This window comes from Pelophylax lessonae (assembly GCF_965119305.1).
Source record: "Pelophylax lessonae genome assembly, chromosome: 3".
NCBI lineage: Eukaryota > Metazoa > Chordata > Amphibia > Anura > Ranidae > Pelophylax > Pelophylax lessonae.
Window position 1 is genome coordinate 351,986,547 of NC_138770.1, and position 21,448 is coordinate 352,007,994.

At 40.7% G+C, this 21,448-nt stretch overlaps 1 protein-coding gene across 5 annotated transcripts in view; it reads left to right on the forward strand.

Moving 5' to 3' along the window:
- Window positions 1–21,448, forward strand: part of MYO6 (myosin VI) — a 394,715-nt gene that overhangs the window by 193,680 nt on the left and 179,587 nt on the right. For all 5 annotated transcript variants that reach the window (XM_082249660.1, XM_082249662.1, XM_082249661.1 and 2 more), the window contains exons 10-11: window positions 2,948–3,028; window positions 16,330–16,510. In XM_082249660.1, coding sequence (XP_082105786.1) covers window positions 2,948–3,028; window positions 16,330–16,510 — 262 coding nt within the window. The remainder of the gene's footprint in view (window positions 1–2,947; window positions 3,029–16,329; window positions 16,511–21,448) is intronic.

Consider the following 21,448-nt stretch of genomic DNA (forward strand, 5'->3'; position numbering starts at 1 on the left):
AATAATAATCTGTTTTCCCTGTGCACAGCTAAAGCCCTAAATTAGAGTATGCTAGGTGTGCTGCCAGCTATAACATCCTGCTTCTTTCCACATATTTTGTTACTTTACGTTATCATGAACACTGTCATTTCCACTGAAACATGCAGAGTGAGATATGTTTTTAATTGTAGTTGCCTAAAGGGATATTAAAGATTATACTAGCCTCTGACAACTGGTACTTTGAACAGATGGGAAATGGCTAGTTGAACAGTAACCCTTTTTCCTGCTTCTGTTCTAAAGAACTTGGTTTAGAGCTTATGATATAAATGAATCGTGTGAAAAAGTTGTTGTTTCTTCTGTTTATTCAGCGCCGTAGTGTACTTCATGCCCAATACATGCCTAGCCGGGTGGGTTTAGAACTTGTCTGGTTTTTATTTCTGTTTGAGTCCATCTTAGGGAGATTTTTGCCTTTAGTACAGGAAGTGATGGAAATTTTTTTTTCAATGGGGACACCGGAAAAAACATGGGAAATGGTTAGTACCTCTGACAATGTTTGGTCTTTGCACCTTTCTGTCCCAATAAGGACTGCTCCCCCAGTTCTTGTAAATGAGGTACTGAGACGGGAGGTTATGAGATCAACTCTGTACAGTTATCCAGTCAAAACTGAAAACCGTGTACTGACATTGCACGTCTCTTCTGCAATAAATAGCCTGCCTACTTGCAGTTTTTTTAAAGTGGAACTAAACGCATCGATTCTACAGTTTCAAAAAACAGTTACATTCCTGCTATGCCGGGAATGCTAACTGTCACATTTATTTGTACTCTCACCCAAACTGTCAAATCAAATTGCTGGATTCATAACTAATCACATGTGTAACACCATGGCAGTTGTAGATCAAACAGAATCTAAGAAGTTTAAGTCTCTGAAAAGGATAAGTTTCCACTTTTAACTAAAATTTTCATTTAATTGGCTTTCTCATGACCCCTGTTGTCCCATTATGAGCCCTTTCAGATTAACACACACATGCTATAGAGAAGAATAGAGCAATGGGTGCAGTGCTTATATTTAGTGAGCAGTTCATATATAGTCCACAAACAGGGGTGGAATAATGGAACAGTATTAGCTCAATTTCAATCAAGATGTCAATCCAGAGGCCACCACCAGCAATCACCCAAGTGTTCAAGCCTCTTACCAGAATTGACCGACCCCCATTACAGAGGTCAGTCTAGCGCATATAATAAACCTCCTGGAGAATCCACACCAGTCCCCACAGCAATCCTTGTCCTATAGCCTGATATCCACTGGTACCAGACCTGGCTGATGATGTCCTGTTCTGGAGGTTGATGTGAAGTTCCCTCTGATAACTCTTCTATGGTTGGGTGACTTCTGACTCTTCCCAGCACGGTGACTGGACATGAAGGGGGAAATCTCTCCCAACTCTCGGCTTCTCTTCCTCCTGTGTGAGGATCTTCTCTGTCTCTCCTCCGTGTCCCCAATGGAAGATGGAGGCTTCTTGTCCTGGCTGAGAGGTGTGAGGGCCGTTCTGTGTCTGCACTATGGATCTGGGGTATAGAGAAGAATGAACTACCTGCCAAATGGGGAAGTGGATGATCCATTCAGCTCTTTGGAGGAGGGCTGTGCATGTGTTGTAGTGAATAAGCCACTGGCACTAAGGATGATGCATGCCCAGACTTAGTTCTCTACATCAGCCTTTACACCCAGAAGTTTGCATATGAGATCTAATTATTCTATTTGGGTATAAGATGATGTGGCGGGGAGATCATACTGTGGCAATGTGTTGAAACTTTAGTTATCGAGTCATTAAGTAATGGTGAAGATGTTTTGGTATTCACCCAATAGATGTTGGGGATAAACCCCCAGAATTTATACCCACATATGCTTATATAAGGTTTTTTCTCAACACTCATTTGAACTGAGGAAACCATTTGATAAGGCCAGCCATAGACTGTTCAAATCTCGGCTGAATGAATGAAAACCTGCACCGATGTGTGTTTTGGTTGTTATGAGCTATTGAACTTTGCAGTTTGTGGTTTATTAAGCACACTGATGTGACAGGGAGGTCATATTGGGGCGGTGTATGGAAACTTTAGGTACTGGGTCAATAGGTTATGTTGAAGATGTTTTGGTTCTCACCCAAGAGATGTTGGGGATAAACCCCCTAGAATTTATACTTGTATGCTTATATAGGGTTTGTTCCCAACACTCATTTGAACTGAGAAAACAATTAGGCAAATATTGAAATGTCTTTAAAATTACAGAGCATGTTCAGCTGGGACTTTACTACTAGCTATGCCATGTTCCGGATAAATGAAAACCTGCACAGATGTTTGTTTCGGTTGTTATGAGCTATTGAGCTATGCAGTGCATGGTTTATTAAGCCTGAAAGACTCTGTGAACACATTGTTGCCAATAGATAGTAGTGAATTGATAAGATGTCCAAAAAAGACAAGCTTATGACTGCCTCTATTGTGTTTCTATGAAAGACATGTCACAATTGCTGTATAGATTATAAAAGACTGCATGTTGATGATTGTTACATTCATGGTGATGTGTGCAAAGTCCATGACATCTATTAATACATCTGCCCAGAAGCAAAATGCTTCTACAGTTTGTACTAAAATATTAGAAAATATGTATTTTTATTGAAATATATGATGTTACTTTGACATTTTGATTAATTACTTATGTTAACAATACTTGGTTTAATGTCTGTTCAGTGTGTATCCTTTAGGGCTATTGAACAGACCCTCAAATGACCTTAAAATGCATCACACATCATTTTGTCAAAAATGACAACTGCCAATGTCTTCATTTTACTTGCATGTTTATGATATGGCTCATTCAGTAAATGCCAGCCACTAAAATTCTGTCTGATTCTGTCCAGTATTTGCATCTACCTTTTCTATTACCACATTTAATTTCTTCTACATGGCTTTTTTTTTGTAGTATTTGAATCGAGGCTGTACCAGGTATTTTGCTTCCAAGGAGACTGATAAACAGATTTTACAGAATCGCAAGAGCCCTGAGGTAAGCAAAATTAACCCTACATAAAACAATATCATATTATGTATGAACATCCTGTGTCCATTTCTCATCTACTTTTGCAGAGGCCTTTGGGATTTATATACTAGAATTTCTTTCACAAAGTTATATATTAAAAGTAAACACTCTTAACTGAAAAAAAAACAAAGAAACAAAACTGAATATGCATTATAAAATGGCACTTTTTAAAAAAGAAATGAAAAAATGCAGTTCTCATAGCAAACATTCCACATTTTTTCATGGACCTGAGTACTGTAGGCTGAATGTTATTCCTTATCCTGGTTTACTGCACTGTGCATGCCTACCTTACTTCTCTGTACCTTGGATTTAAAGGGACAATGCAGATTAATGGCGGCTGCCATTACTGAACTCTTCTATGAGCATGCTATTTCCCTGGCTGTCATTCTGATGCCTTAACTTCAGTGCTGTCTGGGGCTGACTCTAAATGGGTATAGTGATTAATAGTTCTGACACTCATTTACAGCACACTTGTTCTGGGACTTTGGCTTATACATTTTGAAGTCAGACAGAGCCAGCCATTTTAAGAGGGATCCTGCAGTTTATCTAGTTAAATGGGAACCACAAATCTACCAGTCAATGTTGTATTTGGTCGTTTTCTATTTCTGGGTATCTTCTGTCATTGATGTGTTGCTTCAGCCAACATGGGCCCATGCTTCACATTAGAGACCAATGTTTTAGAGGCACGGGATAGTGTTTACACCTTACTAAAATCCCTATTAGCGATTCTTACTAAAGAGCTTGACAGTTTTCACAGTGTCTTCTGTACTCTCATTCCTGTACCCCTCTTCACCTTTACAGCTTACATGTTTTACCCTTAGTCCTGCCCTCTCCCTGTTACTGCACTCATTACCTCCTGCTTATTTATGTATCCCTTGCCTTTAGATTGTAAGCTTTTTACAAGCAAGGCCCTATTAACCCTCATGTCTTGAATTCAGTTGTAACTGGAATGTGCTGTGCAAAGTGTTTGGTGCTATACAAGTCCTGCGTAATAATAAAAATAATAGAAATAATAAGATAATGTATAAAAAAAAGATAATGTATAAAAGGATAGAAATCACCTGTTGCATTACTAATGGAATGTATATGAGAAAAGGTTGGATGAGGCCAAACTGTCGAATTATGTGAGTGGTTGTCTCCTTTGATAGAGTGGGTTTTTACTACTATCCATGGGGAAGTAAGGGGAACTTTACAACAGTAGCACAGACAGAAATTTAACAGCTTCATGTACATGGATGTTTAGTAGCTCAAAATCCTCAAGAATAAAATTCACTGGGAGCCGCAGGTGGTGCATACAGCCAGCCAGTTGTAAAGGAAGTGAGGGTAAATCTCTCTAATGGAACTCCAAATAGCAACCACTGTCACGCCACAAGCAACCATATTAGTACATGGCAACATACAGTCAGGTCCATAAATATTGGGACATCGACCCAATTCTAATCTTTTTGGCTCTATACACCACCACAATGGATTTGAAATGAAACAAATAAGATGTGCTTGAACTGCAGACTTTCAGCTTTAATTTGAGGGTATTTACATCCACATCAGGTGAACAGTGTAGGAATTACAACAGTTTGTATATGTGCCTCCCACTTTTTAAGGGACCAAAAGTAATGGGACAGATTAACAATCATAAATCAAACTTTCACTTTTTAATACTTGGTTGCAAATCCTTTGCAGTCAACTACAGCCTGAAGTCTGGAAAGCATAGACATCACCAGGCGCTGGGTTTCATCCCTGGTGATGCTCTGTCAGGCCTCTACTGCAACTGTCCTCAGTTCCTGCTTGTTGTTGGGGCATTTTCCCTTCAGTTTTGTCTTCAGCAAGTGAAATGCATGCTCAATCAGATTCAGGTCTGGTGATTGACTTGGCCATTGCATATCATTCCACTTCTTTCCCTTAAAAAACTATTTGGTTGCTTTCGCAGTATGCTTCGGGTCATTGTCCATCTGCACTGTGAAGCGCCGTCCAATGAGTTCTGAAGCATTTGGCTGAATATGAGCAGATAATATTGCCCAAAACACTTCAGAATTCATCCTGCTGCTTTTGTCAACAGTCACATCATCAATAAATACAAGAGAACCAGTTCCATTGGCAGCCATACATGCCCACCCCATGACACTACCACCACTATGCTTCACTAATGAGGTGGTATGCTTTGGATCATGAGCAGTTCCTTTCCTTCTCCATACTCTTCTCTTCCCATCACTCTGGTACAAGTTGATCTTGGTCTCATCTGTCCATAGGATGTTGTTCCAGAACTGTGAAGGCTTTTTTAGATGTTGTTTGGAAAACTCTAACCTGGCCTTCCTGTTTTTGAGGCTCACCAATGGTTTACATTTTGTGGTGAACCCTCTGTATTCACTCTGGTGAAGCCTTCTCTTGATTGTTGACTTTGACACACATACACCTACCTCCTGGAGAGTGTTCTTGATCTGGCCAACTGTTGTGAAGTGTGTTTTCTTCACCAGGGAAAGAATTCTTCGGTCATCCGCCACAGTTGTTTTCCAAGGTCTTCCGGGTGTTTTGGTGTTGCTGAGCTCTCCGGTGCGTTCTTTCTTTTTAAGGATGTTCCAAACAGTTGATTTTGCCACACCTAATGTTTTTGCTATCTCTCTGATGGGTTTGTTTTGTTTTTTCAGCCTAATGATGGTTTGCTTCACTGATAGTGACAGCTCTTTGGATCTCATATTGAGAGTTGACCGCAACAGATTCCAAAGGCAAATAGCACACTTGAAATGAACTCTGGACCTTTTATCTGCTTCTTGTAAATGGGATAATGAGGGAATAACACACTCCTGGCCATGGAACAGCTGAGCAGCCAATTGTCCCATTACTTTTGGTCCCTTAAAAAGTGGGAGGCACATATACAAACTGTTGTAATTCGTACACCGTTCACCTGATTTGGATGTTAATACCCTCAAATTAAAGCTGAAAGTCTACAGTTAAAGCAAATCTTGTTTGTTTCATTTCAAATCCATTGTTGTGGTGTATAGAGCCAAAAAGATTAGAATTGTGTCGATGTCCCAATATTTATGGACCTGACTGTATATACACCTGGTTGCTTTTAGGAGGCCATATTGCCGTAAACTGTTACACATTTATTTTGAAATATGGCGCCCCACAAGTCAAGTACTTGGCTTGTGGTGCGGTGTGGTAGTAAAATAGAAAGTCCCCCTTTGGCTGGTGTGAAAACGCATCTCAACTGTCTTTTTTTCATTTTTATAACTCCTATTTATACTGCCCCCTGCCCCCCATGTAAACATGGCCTTGGCCCCAGTTCCCACTTATGCGCATTCTCCGAGGTATAGATGTGATCTGAAAAGCATAGATTCCCATGTCCTGTAAAAATTATAGCATGACATGATAACATCACGCAGTTGCTGCAGATCCATGATACCAATCTCCCATTCCACCACATCCAAGAGGGGCTCTATTGGATTGAAATCTGGTGACTGTGGAGGCTATTGGAGTACAGTGAACTCATCGTCTTGTTGAAGAAACCAGTTTGAGATGATCTGAGCTTTGTGACATGGTGCATTATCCTGCTGGAGGTAGCCATCAGAAGATGAGTACACTGTAGTGATAAAGGGATGGACATGGTTAGCAACAATACTCAGGGAGGCTGTGGTGTTTTCACGATGCTCTATTAATATTAAGGGGCCCAAAGTGTGCCATGAAAATATCCTCTACACCATTACACCACCACCAGCCTGTATTGTTGATACAAGGCAGGATGGATCCATGGTTTCGTGTTGCTTATGCCAAATTCTGACCCTACTATCTGAATGTCATAGCTGAAATCGAGACTCATCAGACCAAGCAACATTTTTCCAATCTTCCATTGTCCAATTTTGGTTAGTCTGTGCGAATTGTACCCTCGGTTCCCATTTCTTAGCTGACAGAAATGGCAACTGCTGCTGTAACCCATCTGCTTCAAGGTTTTATGTGTTGTGCATTCAGAGATAGTATTCTGCATACCTTGGTTGTAATGAGTGGTTGAGTTACTGTTGCCTTTTTATCATTTCGAATCTGCCAATTTTCCTCTGACATCAACAAGGCATTTTCGTCCACACAACTACCACTCGCTGGATATTTTCTCTTTTTGGGACCATTCTCTGTAAACCTAGAGATGGCTGTGTGTGAAAATCCCAGTAGATAAGCAGTTTTTGAAATACTCAGACCAGCCTGTCTGGTGCTAACTGCCATGTCATGTTCAAAGTCACTTAAATCCACTTTCTTCCCCACTCTGATGCTCGTTTTAAACTTCAGCAAATCATCTTCACCGCGTCTAGATCCCTAAATGCACTGAATTGCTGCCATGTGATTGGCTGATTAGCAAGCAATTGAACAGGTGTACCTAATAAAGTGGCTGGTGAGTGTATGAAGTGGTATTCTGATTAACAATCATTCTGCAAAAGTCGTATAGTGGTGCTGATATTGAAAAGTATACTGTAGGCTTCATGTAGAGGTTTTTATTTGCTCAATCTATATTGTTTGTTTGTTTACATATGTATAGCCTTTTATATGGTTTAGCCCCGGTTCACACTGAGGCGACCTGGTCGCCTCACAGGTCGCCGTAGGTCGCCTCCCATAGGGAAGCCGCGGACCCGTTCTAATAGGAGCGACACAAGTCGCTCCGACTTAGAAGAAGGGTCCGGAGCTTCTTTGGGGCGACCAGGAGGCGACCGCCATAGACTTCAATGTTATGAAGTCCGTGGCGGCCGCTCCGAGGAGGTCGCGGTGCGAAGTAGCGTCGCCCCGATGTGAACGGGGCCTTAATATTATACATAGGTTTTTTTCATAAGAAGCCATTTTGGTATTGCTCAATTATCTGCATGGCCAGATATCTAGAAACTTGTTGGTCTATGTTTAGAAACCGAATATCATTTCAGCATTTCCACTAAATGAAATTCCTCGATCTTGATATGAAAGACTTACAATGTAATTATTGCATTCAGAAGAATCACTGTTGGGATTCTGCGGTTTTGATTGAACTGTGAAGTCCGTTCTTTGTTAGCAGCAGGATCTCTTTGCATGTGTTTACAGTTTCTAAGAAGTTGACATCTTGGTGTGCGTACGGCACTTGTCGTGTACCAAGCATAATTAATGCTTTGCTTTTTCCCTTACACCTGGTTCCCTCACTTAAGACCCTGACTGATACGTCTCTTATCTGTAAGTAGCAGGCAAGAGCTGCTCTCCTGTAGGGAAAAGAAGTGACAAGCTTGTGTATGTCCTTGACATTCATGGCTTTCCTTTGGTGCCGATATTGCCCGTGTTTTACTCCTGAATATACTGACAGTGAAGCTCAGTGACACAGATTCATTGATTGATCCCGGTGCCATGGCTTGTAAATGGATGTAGCAGCTGCTTTTCACGTACTGCTCTATACCTTTGCAGGGCACCTAGTGAATAGGTGTTAATCGGCTTGACTATAAAGGAGGGGGGGGGGGATGTTGGAGTCCAGATTAGTTTTAATTAATCACTAAGGCATTACTTCATAGGGGAATGTATTACACTGCACTCTTTTCATGGCTATTGCAGTGTCAGGCGGCTGGCTAATACCACCTGAAAATATTTTTCCAGCCTTTTTATTTTAATGTGTGCAGCAATTGTCAGCAGATAGCGTGTGTCCTTGGCCCATTTTATTATTTCCTCTCCATTAGGTTTTATGTTCATTAAATCTAACCTGCTTTAAATGCCTAGGCTGTCACTGGGAAAGTGACTGGCTTATGCTGTTTAGCACTCACAGGCAATTAGTAGGCATGATGGTCATCTAATCAGACTCAAGCATTTTTTAATGAAGCAAAAGGCGTTTTAGACATTGGTTAAGTAAACTCGAAAGACATACAGGTAGGGTAATTGACCCCAGTATGTGAATGTATAAATGTGAATTAGGGACCAAAGATTGTAAGCTCCTTGAGGGCAAGGACTGATGTGAATGTACAATATATATGTAAAGCGCTGCGTAAAATTGATGGCACTATAAAAGAATTAATAAAAGAATGTAATAGAATAAATAAATAATAGAATAAATAATATTGTATTACTGTAATAGAATAAATACTACTGGAGGAACATTTCTTTGTATACAGAAATAACATGTTTTCTAAATGATTGTTATTTATGTCAGTCGAACCTAGAGCATAACCAAACTAGCAGCCAAATCACGAGTCGTACTTCGGAGAAGATCTCATCACTATTTAGACCTTCATTTATTAACATCTTGCTTCATATCATCAGCATCAGCTTTTTAAACCCTTGTCAAGGATCCAATAAAAGAAATCCATGGCAGTCAGAAAGTGAAGTACAGGTGGTCCCCGGGTTACGAACATCCGACTTACAAACGACTCCTACTTACAAACGGAGAGAGACAACAGGAAGTGAGGAGAAATCTACCTCTAGGAAGGGAAATTCACTCCTGGAAGAGTTCTTATGGGAAAAAAGTGTCTCTACTGAAGCTTTATCACCAATCCTTGTTTCCACAACAACCCAAAATTTTCAAAATACAGTTGTTAAAGGGACAGAAAGTGATGTGAAATCTTCTAAACAGGGGTACAGAGAGCATAACAAATGGTACAGGGGTGTTAACCCTTCCCTATGCTATCCAAAAAACTTAAAAAGTATTCTTTTGGCTGGAGCTAAACCTAAAAAATTTACCTGTTCTGACTTACAAACAAATTTGACTTAAGAATAAACCTACAGACCCTCTCTTGTTTGTAACCCAGGGACCGCCTGTATTGCATTTCCAACCGTCATGGGGAATACTGTGATGAGTCCTGGCTTCGGTGTCCTCTCTCACAGCTGTGTATACAAGTTCTTAGGAAGTGCACACAATATTTGCAAAATCACACTGATCCAGAATCAGAATTAAAATCACTCTATCATAATAGAAGTATGGAACTGCTATAGCGGGCCTCCAATCGAAAATACTAAATGTATGGCTAGGTCTGAATTAAGTATGTTTCACTCCCAAGCCCAGAAGAAGCAGTGCTGTAAATGAGTGTCAGAAAAAGCGTTTGAGGTGATTGTAGCCGTATTTGTGCACTTGCGAAAAAACAATTTAGTACCGGGTCAAGGACTGACAGCTTTGAAGTCAAAGCACCACAATAACAACTAGTAAACTAACATGCTGAAAAGGAGAGCTTTGCACTGGCAACTTCCATTTCACTCCAACGACCCATAAAATGTCTGAATGTATTGGGAAAGAGACAGTTGGCTAAGCACCGTGGAAGACTGTGTTGAGCAGCTTTTAGGTTAACCATGCTCTATAACAAGGCTCTCTAAACCTTCTAAACGGATGACCAGTTTATTATCCTTCAGACATTATGGGGACTGTGGCCAGAGTAGAAAATGCCCATGTCTGAGAGTAACAATGCCTCAGGCTTGAGGGGTCAGTGGAGTTAAAAAAATAAAAAATACATACCTCTTGTGGTCAGTAGAAGAAGGAATAGTGTCCCACCATTGATATTAGTGGGAAGATTAGTGCCCAATAGTTGGTATTAGTGGAAGGAATAGTACCCCATAGTTGGTATTAGTGGAAGAAATAGTACCCCTTTCTTGGTGTCAGTAGAAATACTGCTCTGTCATTGGTGTCAAATTGAGGAATAGTGCCCCATCATTAGTGGGGGACATTATGCCTCATTGTTGGTGTCAGTAGAAGCAATAGTGCCCCATTGTTGAATAATGGAAATGGGAGGAATTATGCTCCACTGCTGGTGTCCGTGGAAGGAAGGGTGCCTCTTCGGTGGTATCAGTTGGAGGAATAGTGCCTTATATTAGTGGGAGGAATGGTGCCCTAAGTGCAAGATAAAAACAGGTAAAGACCCACAGGCCACAGTTTGGGGTCAACTGAATTTATACCATTGGATTGTATAATCTTCTTTAGATCTACCAACAACTAATGTAGTAAGAGGGTCTGTCTGATTGGATATGATTTGGGATTGCAAAGTTTTGTTAAATCTCAAGGAGCTTGTGCAAGCATTGTGCAATCAAATTGTATGACCAGCTTTAGGAGGATAAATTATGCAAATTGGAGATCTGCTATGATGACCAGTTGGGGTAGAAAGCATTAAATCTTTCTCTTCATATTTTGCAAGTGAAGGTGGGTTACTTATTTTAGTGATAGTTCTTGTCATGTACTTTCATTACTTACACTTATGTTTATTGGGGAAGTCCAGATCATTTTTTTTTTTTGCACATGGCACATGCCAGTCTTTGTGAGGAACATGGGTTATTATGGCTGGTACTGTACAGATCTCTCATTTGGTGTCATGTGAAATAAAACAAAGTCAAGAAAAAAGAGAAAATAGTCACCTTGCCTGACAAAACTGTTTGGTTGAGTTTTATTGAGCCAAGGTTATTGGTATTAGTGTCCTGATTATCCTACAATATTTAGAAAGCACATCATATTATGTGGCATTGTACAGTTTATAGAGTTAAAAAGTGGCCCTCTTCTCAAGTTGCATATTCAACACATGTGTGTTTGTGGTTGTGGACTTTATCACTTTATTCATATAATTTTGTAAACACATTTGTATGCTATGTTGATTTACAGAGAGGCTACTTTTTTGCCTATATTTTACGCTAGCATTTATATTGTGAAAACACAATAGGCGTTGCAGTGACCGGTTCACTTTATTTTATCATAAACTTATTTATCACTTTATTTTTGTCCACACTCTATATCTTTTATTTACCTTTACACTAGTAGTGCAGAAATATATTCTGTGGTTAGTTTAACAGTTGTTTATGTAGTGCTGCGCTATACTGTGATGGCGGTCATTTGTAGTGAGGGCAGGTGAAGCCAGTAGGCACTCTCTTCCTGGAACAGCTACACACACTCACACACTATCTCTCTCTGCTCCTACCCCGCACCAGCCACTGCTACATACAGCATACTGTTCATATGCCCCCCCCCACAGCAGCCACCGCTGCTACACACAGTATACTGCTCATAGCATCCCCTCCAGTAGCCGCTGCCATTGCACAGAGTATACAGCTCATAACCCCCCCCATAACCCCCCCAGAGGCTGCTGCCACTACACACAATGAACTGCTCAATGCATCCCCTCTAGTAGCCACTGCCGTTACACAGAGTATACAGCTCATAACCCCCCTTCCCAGAAGCTGCTGCCACTACACACAGTATATTGCTCATAGCATCCCCTCCATTAACTGCTGCCATTACACAGAGTATACAGCTTACCCCCCCCCCCCCCCCAGTAAATACTGCTGCTACACACAGTACACAGCTGATAAAGTCCCCTCCAGCAGCTTCTGCTGCTGCTGCTACACACAGTATAGTGCTCATACCACCTGCCTGTAGGTGGTACACATAGTAAACTGCTCCTACCCCCTGCAGCAGAACCTTGGGCTGTACATTGTGGAAGCCACCTCACTCTTCTAACCATCTCCTTTCCATGCAGACACACCCCCTTTTGGATGACTTATTGCTCCGTCTCACTGCTTGGAGACTCCTGGGATATGTGACAATGATATCTCAAGAGTCAACAGGACACTAAAGCATTGTCAGTCGCCTAGAGGAGCAACAGAGGAAATACAGGGGGACACCTAACATTTAGGGTATTTGGAGTTCAAAACATTATTTTATTCCTTCCAATTATGTTATAGGAGGGGCAGATATTAACAATTAAGGGAACTTCAAAAACTGGGTTAAGATCGCCTTTAAGGCACAGCAGACAATCAGACTTCATTGTGCAGAGACAGCCTCCTTCTAATTCTAATGCCTGTTCTTGTTGCATGGTTTACCAGGTTCCATCATTTCCCTTGAAACATAGGCATGGTAAAACTATTGTGCCCATTTCTTGATCAGTTACTGCTCTAAATATTATTTTACTTTTAAACTTAGGGCGTTACTTACTGGAGAGTGAAGCTGCTGTTTGCTTCTTTTACTTATTCTATAGATGCCATATTCCACCAAGTGATGTACTTCTGTTTAGGTATAGGGCCCCTTTCACACTGTAGAGTCTGTCGGCGGACTCCGTTTTTCTCAGCGGGGGATCGATCCGCAGATCCCCCGCTGAGCAGGCGGATGGCAGCTCTGTCTCTGTGCTGTGGGCGGAGACGGAGCTGTCAGGTCCCCGCTGTTCTCTATGGGGGAATCGGATGAGAACGGACCGCCTGTCCGTTCTCATCCGATCCGATCCGCTGGACGAATGGAAAATAGGGTTTCCATCCGTCCAGATTTGACGGACCGGATCGGATGTCAGTAAACATGTCTCCGCTGACATCAGATGCCCCATAGAGATGCATGGGGCCTCAGTTCAGATCCACCTGAAAAACTGACAGGCGGATCTGAACGGTCCACTAGTGTGAAAGGGGCCTAGGGCTTTCTTAGAGAAAACCTGTTACAAACAGTGTCCTCTTTAATGTTACAGTATCACTTTGGGTGAGGCCATGTTAAATAATTATCTGCAGTGTCCAAGCCTGGTGTCTATTGCTATAACTTCTAGGTGGCTGGCTGCTCCAGTGACACTGGGATAACAACGCAAATTTATCACAGATGATTACTCAGCAATGGCAGTATGGATTAAAGTAAAAGTGATTCTGCTGGGTCTCATTTGGCTCTACTACACTTGTCCATATCTACTTGACCGATTCCTTTTATTACGACAGGCGTCATCCTTCAACAGGATCCTGTAATGTATTTTTCCCTCTTAAGGCTGTTCTGTGATACCGAGATATTCAAAGCTGTCCTCAGGTCTTGTTAGCAATTCATGCTTTGTGAGCCTTCACATAATTCCACAGGTATATCAAGCTACGTGAAACTTAGACTAATTGACAGGGGTTCCTGGGGGCATGAAATGCGCAGAACATGTTAGTGAGGCTTGCAAGCTACTTTGAGAACCATTTAAATCTGACATTTAAATTGTTTTGTTTTTCTACTGAGGGCCACATTGATTTAGGGTTCCAGATATAAATGTTAGGTATGAGATAAATAGTGTGCCTATATTATATCTAAATGCAACTTGCACTTGGAGTCTTCATAATATCAGAGAAAACCAGAATGCCTTGAGATGATTATAAATGCATACAGCAAGAGAGGCACAAATCCTGTAGTTGCTGCTGCCTGGATGTCTCATCACCTCTGTTTGCTATTTGTGTGTAAACTGCTGTATCCATAGCAAACAGTGCAATTAACTCTGTAAATTGCTTTTTTCTTGCCTTTCCTATAATATATCAGGAAGATGAGGTATATTTCTAGAACCCTGCAATCACTTTTAGCTTAGTATTGATGATGTGTAGAGAAGCGTGCGGTGACTTTTCAGATGCATGACATATTTGCTGAAAGTCGTTTTCTGCTTTTAGGAAGTTCTCTGACTCTCCGTGAGCTTGTTTATACTCTGGTGTTTCTGAGAGCCTTGCTTAATACAGCATGCCTAAATGATCTCCTAGGAGTAGAGATGAACTGCTCTGCATGCATATTTGCTTTATGGGCGAATGAGTATATAAATATACATGGAACATAAATTAGAATGTGATTAACTCCAGGAACATCCGCATCCCCATAAAGCAAAGCATTTAGCTGATTTAGTGCTTTTTATCTTTGTTTATCTATCTTGTACGACTTACTCTTTATTACAAAACAATTCTTTTCTGTATTGCTGTGCTTCAAATATCCGCTATAAAACAGAACTGTCAGTAATACATGATGATGACAGCCATTTTCTGAGCTGATCCCATGTTCAGCGCCTTGGTTCATTAAGAAACGAGGTATATACTCGTGGCTGTCTGCTTGCGGTTTGCACTGAAGTGCATTCACTGCTCAGGCACTTGAACTGGGTTGTAATTTATCGGGTTTGGATACCAATGGCAACTATATTTATTCCCTGATAGAAGCCAGTGGGAGCACATTAAGTGCACTTCTATTTATTGGTTGCTATAATGGGAGAAGCACACTGGCAAATTTTAGTTATTTATTTATGCTACTAAAATCACTAAACGTGCTGTCCAGTTGCTACGCCATTTGAACAAATGGCTCCCTAGTTTGTAAGCTGTACAAGCAGCATGTAATAGCAGATAAGGGCACACATTTCGAGCATTTTGGCAGGTATTGATCATTAGAGATTTTAGTAGTGTCCCTGCATTACAAAGTTCAAGTGTTGTCAGGAATATTTAAAAGGGATTTCCAGGTCCATCTATAAATCAATAAGGAGGGAAGCCTTCTGCTACATTTTTAGGTAATAGTGTTACTCCTATGCTGCTGAAGTCAATTAAGATGTAATGTTTTCATAGAACATTTTGTATCTGAATGATGACATCACAACACCAGACTTCACTAGATGAAATCTAAAATCCCAGTTCCTGGCATTAGCATAAGCCTAAATGAGAAGGACCCATACTAACCATTAAGCTTAAAAAGGAAAGGCCAGATATATAAGGAGGCAAAAGGGGCAATTGTCCCGGGCTCCCCTGATAAAAGTAGCCCCCTTTATACAAAATATATAAACAATATAACACAAATTATATTTAATATAAAATGTATAATAAAAAAACTTTATTTCTTTTAATAAATGTATCTTGGAAATTAATATTTTGCCGGCCATCATCTGAGTTTTTGACGGCTCAAAGAAACCACACATAGAGCACTATGACTGCGTGTGGTTGGGCATGTGTGACCTCAGAATGACGTTGCGTCATGCATTTGACTGTGACTGAGAATGTAAACCAACTCGGTGTATAAGAAGCCACCCCAAGGTCTAATTCTGGCTCTGGGAAGGACCTATCATGACCATGAAGCTTAAAAGAGAAAGACCCATTTTGAGTACTGCTTTAAGGTTTAGTAGCTGGCGGGGGACTTCCTTATAAACTGGAAAACCTCCTGTAAAATAAAAGCGGAAGGAGTATTATGTAAAGCAGCAAATTAAATTTATAATGAAACTATCTGTGGCCCTCTTATTCTGATCTGCAGAAAGTTGACAAGCTCTAGCTAGACTTCATTCTTCGAACTCTGTACACAGCTCTTTTTGCCAGGAGGGTAGGGAAAATCTGCATACTTAGTCATCGCAGAAACCTCAGGTACAGGGCATGAATGGGAAACCTTAGTTATCCTCATTAGTATACAGCTTAGTTTATAAAATGGCTGTTTATTAGTGTGTATGTGATGGTCTCACTTATCTCCTTTTCACTTCTGCATGTTAACTCTACTTCGCTGTAACCTCTTTTGAACTTTGTGTAGATTTTTATGTACCTGCATATCACTTGTCAGTCTAATCCATAAAATAACAAAGTTTTCTTTTTTGTAGTACCTCAAGCATGGCTCCCTAAAGGATCCCCTCTTAGATGATCATGGAGATTTCAATCGAATGGTTGGAGCTATGAAAAAGATTGGCTTGGATGACACAGAGAAGCTTGATCTTTTCCGAGTGGTTGCTGGCGTCCTGCACCTTGGAAATATTGATTTTGAAGAAGCTGGGAGCACCTCTGGTTAGAAGATATTTTATTCTATTATTCCATCCGTGTAAATGTCATCTGAAAAGAGTTTGAATCACAAAGCACAATGTTCTTTTAAAAGTGGGAATAAAATGTTCTTTAAATTTCACGTAGGCTTTGTTCCACGGATAGTACAGCAAAGATGAGGTCTAAGGAAAAAAATGTTTTTTTTTTTTTTTTTTATAAGTGTTTTTTTCTCGATGAGTAAATGAAAAAAGTGATTTCATTATGAGTAGATGAACCGCCATCTGCAGAGGTCTTTTGGAAACAATAAAAATGCACTGTTGTGTGACTGCTGCAATGCAGGTGCTCTGCACAATGCCTGTTACTACAAGCGAATGTCACAGCTGACAGATTGGCCCCTGGCTGACAGGAGGGTCACATATCTATTTGAATGTAACCATGCTTAGAAAATACATCTGCTTTTCTAGACTACATGAAATATCATAGCTACGTAAAGGTAAAAAGTGGTATTCACAGTTTGAAGATTGATATATGTCAGAGCTTATTTACAGCTCTATTTCAAAAGCCTAAACAGCAATGTGAACAGTATAGAAACCCATAAAAACACAGATTTTATATTTACTGGTGCAAGAGTTGTAAAACAAAAAAAAAGGATATTGATTTTTGCAATTCTGCAGGTAAAAAGAAAGCTCCTTGCCACACCCCCATCATGCGTACTTTATATGCAGAAAGTTAATGATTAAATTCACTGACTTGTGCCTTTACATTACCTATATACTAAAGTTGGAAAATATCCAGTGCATTCATTTAAAGAAAAATAACATGTAGTGCAATATATATATTTTTTGTACTAAATCGTTCATTACTTTATACAGTTCTGTGTGTAAGATCAACAGGGGTGATGATTTAAGGAAAGTTTGGTAATGGTCTAAATGCCCCTCTCCATAACTCTCTATGTACACTAAAGCCAGCCATAGATGATAGGGAAGAAAATTGCTTGATTTCTTCAACACAACCAGTGTTAATTGGGGGAATCCCTCCTGTGGAGCTATCGTGTTCCCCCAGGTTGGGTGGGGAACCATCCCTGCCAGGAGAACACAGTGATTATTGCTAGCAGCTGTAGCTGCTAGCAATAAGCACATTCCAAAAATACAACATTCTGGATGTACCCAAATCGATCGATGGATAACTTGGATACAATCAACCTGCCCATACATAGTTAGAATCTCTACCAGTCCCTGCTGAACCGGCAGAGAAAACCATCTATGGTCAGCTTAAGATAAAATATCCCCCTTCCTCAGAAGCTTCCCATGTTGTCTACATCCCAGCAGCAAAGATTCTGGTGTTGGGCTCCCTGTACAATAGCGTTTTATAGACTTGAATATTCTATGGGATTCTATTTTTTTATGTAGGTCTGGTTTTTAATGGCCGTGATGAAAACAGCACAGAAGTTAGCACCTGCATCCGGTGTAGTTCATGTTAGTGTATTAAGGGGCTTAGGGATGGAAGATTGGGAGTGGGGGCGGTTTGGTCAAGATTTGTCTATTAAGGTGTAAAAGTGAAAAAAAAAAGTTTCTTTTTTTTTTTTTTTTAAGTAACATGTTATACTTGCCTCCTCTGTGCAGTTGGTTTTGCACAGAGCAGCCTGGATCCTCATAGTTTCGGGACCCTCTTCTGTGCTCCTGGCCCCTCCCTCCTGTGGAGTGCCCCCACAGCAAGCAGCTTGCTATGGGGGCACCCTAGCAGTGTTCTAGCTCTCAGTGCCCATTTAGACACCGAGCTGTGGCCCGGCCACGCCCCCTCTCTCTTATCTGATTTGCTGACTTTAACAGCAGCAGGAACCAATCTGCCGTGCTGCTGTCTCAGCCAATGAGGAGGGGAGTCCCGGGCAGCTGAGACACTCCTGCAACATCACTGGATAAAGATGGGCTCAGGTAAGTATTAGGGGGGCTGAGAGGGGCTTCTGTAAAAGAAGGTTTTTTTTTATCTTCATGCATAGAATGAAAAAATTAAAAAAAAAAAAAACCTTCTGCCTTTATAGTTCCTTTAAGAAATTGCCAAATGCTCTATTGGATAAAACTCTTAAGATTCTACAAATTCATTACTATTCTGCAATTTTTTTTTACTAGATAAATCCTTTTTAGTTATACCGACGCTTGAAATATTTATTGTACAATATTCAAACATCATCTGCTTGGTCAGATGAATAAGTCACACTGATATACAGGCATTTCAGAACAAAGCCGAAGATTAGTACTATTTACAAAGGATATTTTTTCATTAGCAACCCATAAAATATCTAACTTGTCTAGGGTAAGCTTATTTGGCCATGTCTCTTGTGGTTAGTGTTTTATGTAGGTTTTAATGCCATTGTTCTAGTCCTTCTATGTCCTTCACTTGTCTAGTGCTGAGAAAGGTGTCTGCATTTTCTAAATCAATAATAATCCCAGAAAGATGGAATTACAGTGAGAAAAGTCCAACCAATAATGAAAAGTAGCTCTGGTTGCTGTGGGTTACACAATATCACTTCTATGCTGCGGGTTAGAGAGTATAATCTATACACCATGCAAGGATAAGTGTTTCAGTTTATTGTAATACTCCTGTTGCATATTGCTTTTTTTATCATGTTTTAACAACTTTTATTTATAGCCAACATTTGTTGAAAGGACTGTACAGCAGTGACTTTGCTTGCCCTTGACTGGATTCTGTGATATAAAGGCTTTGGGTGGCAAAATAAAGATGTATGTGTTAGATATTAAAAGAGCGAGGGGAATTGTTTATCATTTCACTTGCCGAATCATAAAAAAATAAAGAGCTTGATGGCGATAGCTTGCATCATGCTGTCAAAGAGTTTTTCCTGGAGTTCAATATATATCCTGGTTCTATCTGACATTCATTATGGGAATTACATTTTCCTTTGTATTTTTTTTTTTTGGTAAAATGCGTTATGCTGTGCAGTAGCTCTGCACTGAGCACTCTCATCATCTAAGAAATGACAGCATAGTTATACCTATTGCTTACAGATATCACAAGCAGATGTGAAGGGATAGTTATTACAATTTCCTGGCCCTTCCCTGACCACCGTGATTTCTGCTGGAGGTTCTGTAACATCTTAGCATATATCTATAATCTTCATGCCACTGCACTCTTCCCCTTTGCTGCCATAAATATTTGGCTGGGAAGAGCAAATTGCACAATACCAACTACTTCTATATGTATGGGCTTGGAGAGTTGCTGTTGGAATTCTGAACATAGGGGAACATGCTTGGAAATTTATGCCTGTTTTTTTTATTAACAAGTTGTAAGCAAACTGTATTGATGTCAGCACAACAAAACGGTGTTCGCTTATGTTCGTTCCCATCGTAGAATGGGTACAAGCCTGCTGAGTTCCTAAGCCTAACTGCAAACAGGGGCATAAATACTACTACGCACGTTCTGCGCACTCAAGTGTGGCAGCGTCAACTTTAATATGCTACCACTGCCACTTTTGGGATAGGAGCTGTAGTTCCATAGGTAGGTTGAAAATAGGAAACAAATTCATCACTTTTTTTTCTAGAATTGGATTGAGTAGGGAAGGGTTAGGTTTTTATTGCTATTAATATGTGATTGAAAAGAAAAAATAAAAAGCTTAAAGTGGTTGTAAAGTCAGAAGGTTTTTTATCTTAATGCTTTCTATGCATTAAAATAAAAAGACTTCTGTGTGCAGCAGCCCCCCTAATACCTGAGCCCCTTCAGCGATGTCCACGAGTGCCTTGGCTATCTGGCACCATTGGCTCCCGCTGCTGTCAATCAAACTCAGCCAATGAGAAGAGAGAGGGGATGGGGCCGAACCACGGCTCTGTGTCTGAATGGATACAGGGAGTTGGGGTTTGGCTTGGGTGCCCCCATTGCAAACGGCTTGCTGTGGTAGCACTCAAAAGGAGGGAGGGGCCAGGAGCTCCAGCAAGGGACCCGAGAAGAAGAGGATCTGGGCTGCCCCGTGCAAAATCACCACACAGAGCAGGTAAGTATAACATGTTTGGTATTTTATAATAGGAAAAAACTAGCCTTTATAATCGCCTTAAGTTATCACAATCCTTTGGGAAATCTGAAATGGAAAAAGAACTTTGAAACAACGTTTTTCATGCAACCTCATGTGGATTATGACCTACATGATGTTCATGACAGAGAGTGAGATGAGCATGTTCCTTTTCGAAATAAAACTTCATTACCATTTATGCCCAATGCGTGTGGTTTTATTGTTTGGATTAAATGTATCTTATGCAGGCCATACACTATTCGATCCATGGCTGAATGTACCAAGTCGATCAATTGATCTGCTATAACTGCTAGCAATAATCACTGTCTTCTCCCAGTGGGGAAGGCTTCCCTTGCCCTCCCCCATCCCCCTACCAGGAGAAGACAATGGCCTGGCAGGAGGGATTCCGGCATCAACACGGACTCTGTTGAAGGGGGAATCAAGCAAATTTCTTTCCTGCAACCCATGGAATTCACTCTGTATGTGCCGCCAGCCTTGCACTGTGCTGAGCACCCGGCCCTATTTTTCTCTTGGTTATGTGTGCAGTGGCAGCTACTGGACTTGCCATCTCTATCATCTCTTGGAGGATTTTGGCCCTGGTCACACCTGTGCGGTGCATTAAAAAAAAGTCCTGCATGCTGCATCTTTGATGCACTTAAATTAAAATACGTGTTCTATAGATTTCAATGGTAACACACCTAAAATGCATGTTATATGTATTTAAAATGCATCGTACCGAAAATGCACAGGTGTGACCAAGGACCAAAATCTTCCAAGAGATGATAGAGACGGCAAGTCCAGTAGTTGCCACTGCACACACATCCAAGAGAAAATTGGGGCCGGGTGCTTTGCAACCAGCTCTTACCCCTTCCTATATATCCTGGTGAAGGAAATCTAAAACTATGAGTTGTCTTAGAAAAAGGAATAGAGGGGAAATCTTCCAGTGGCAA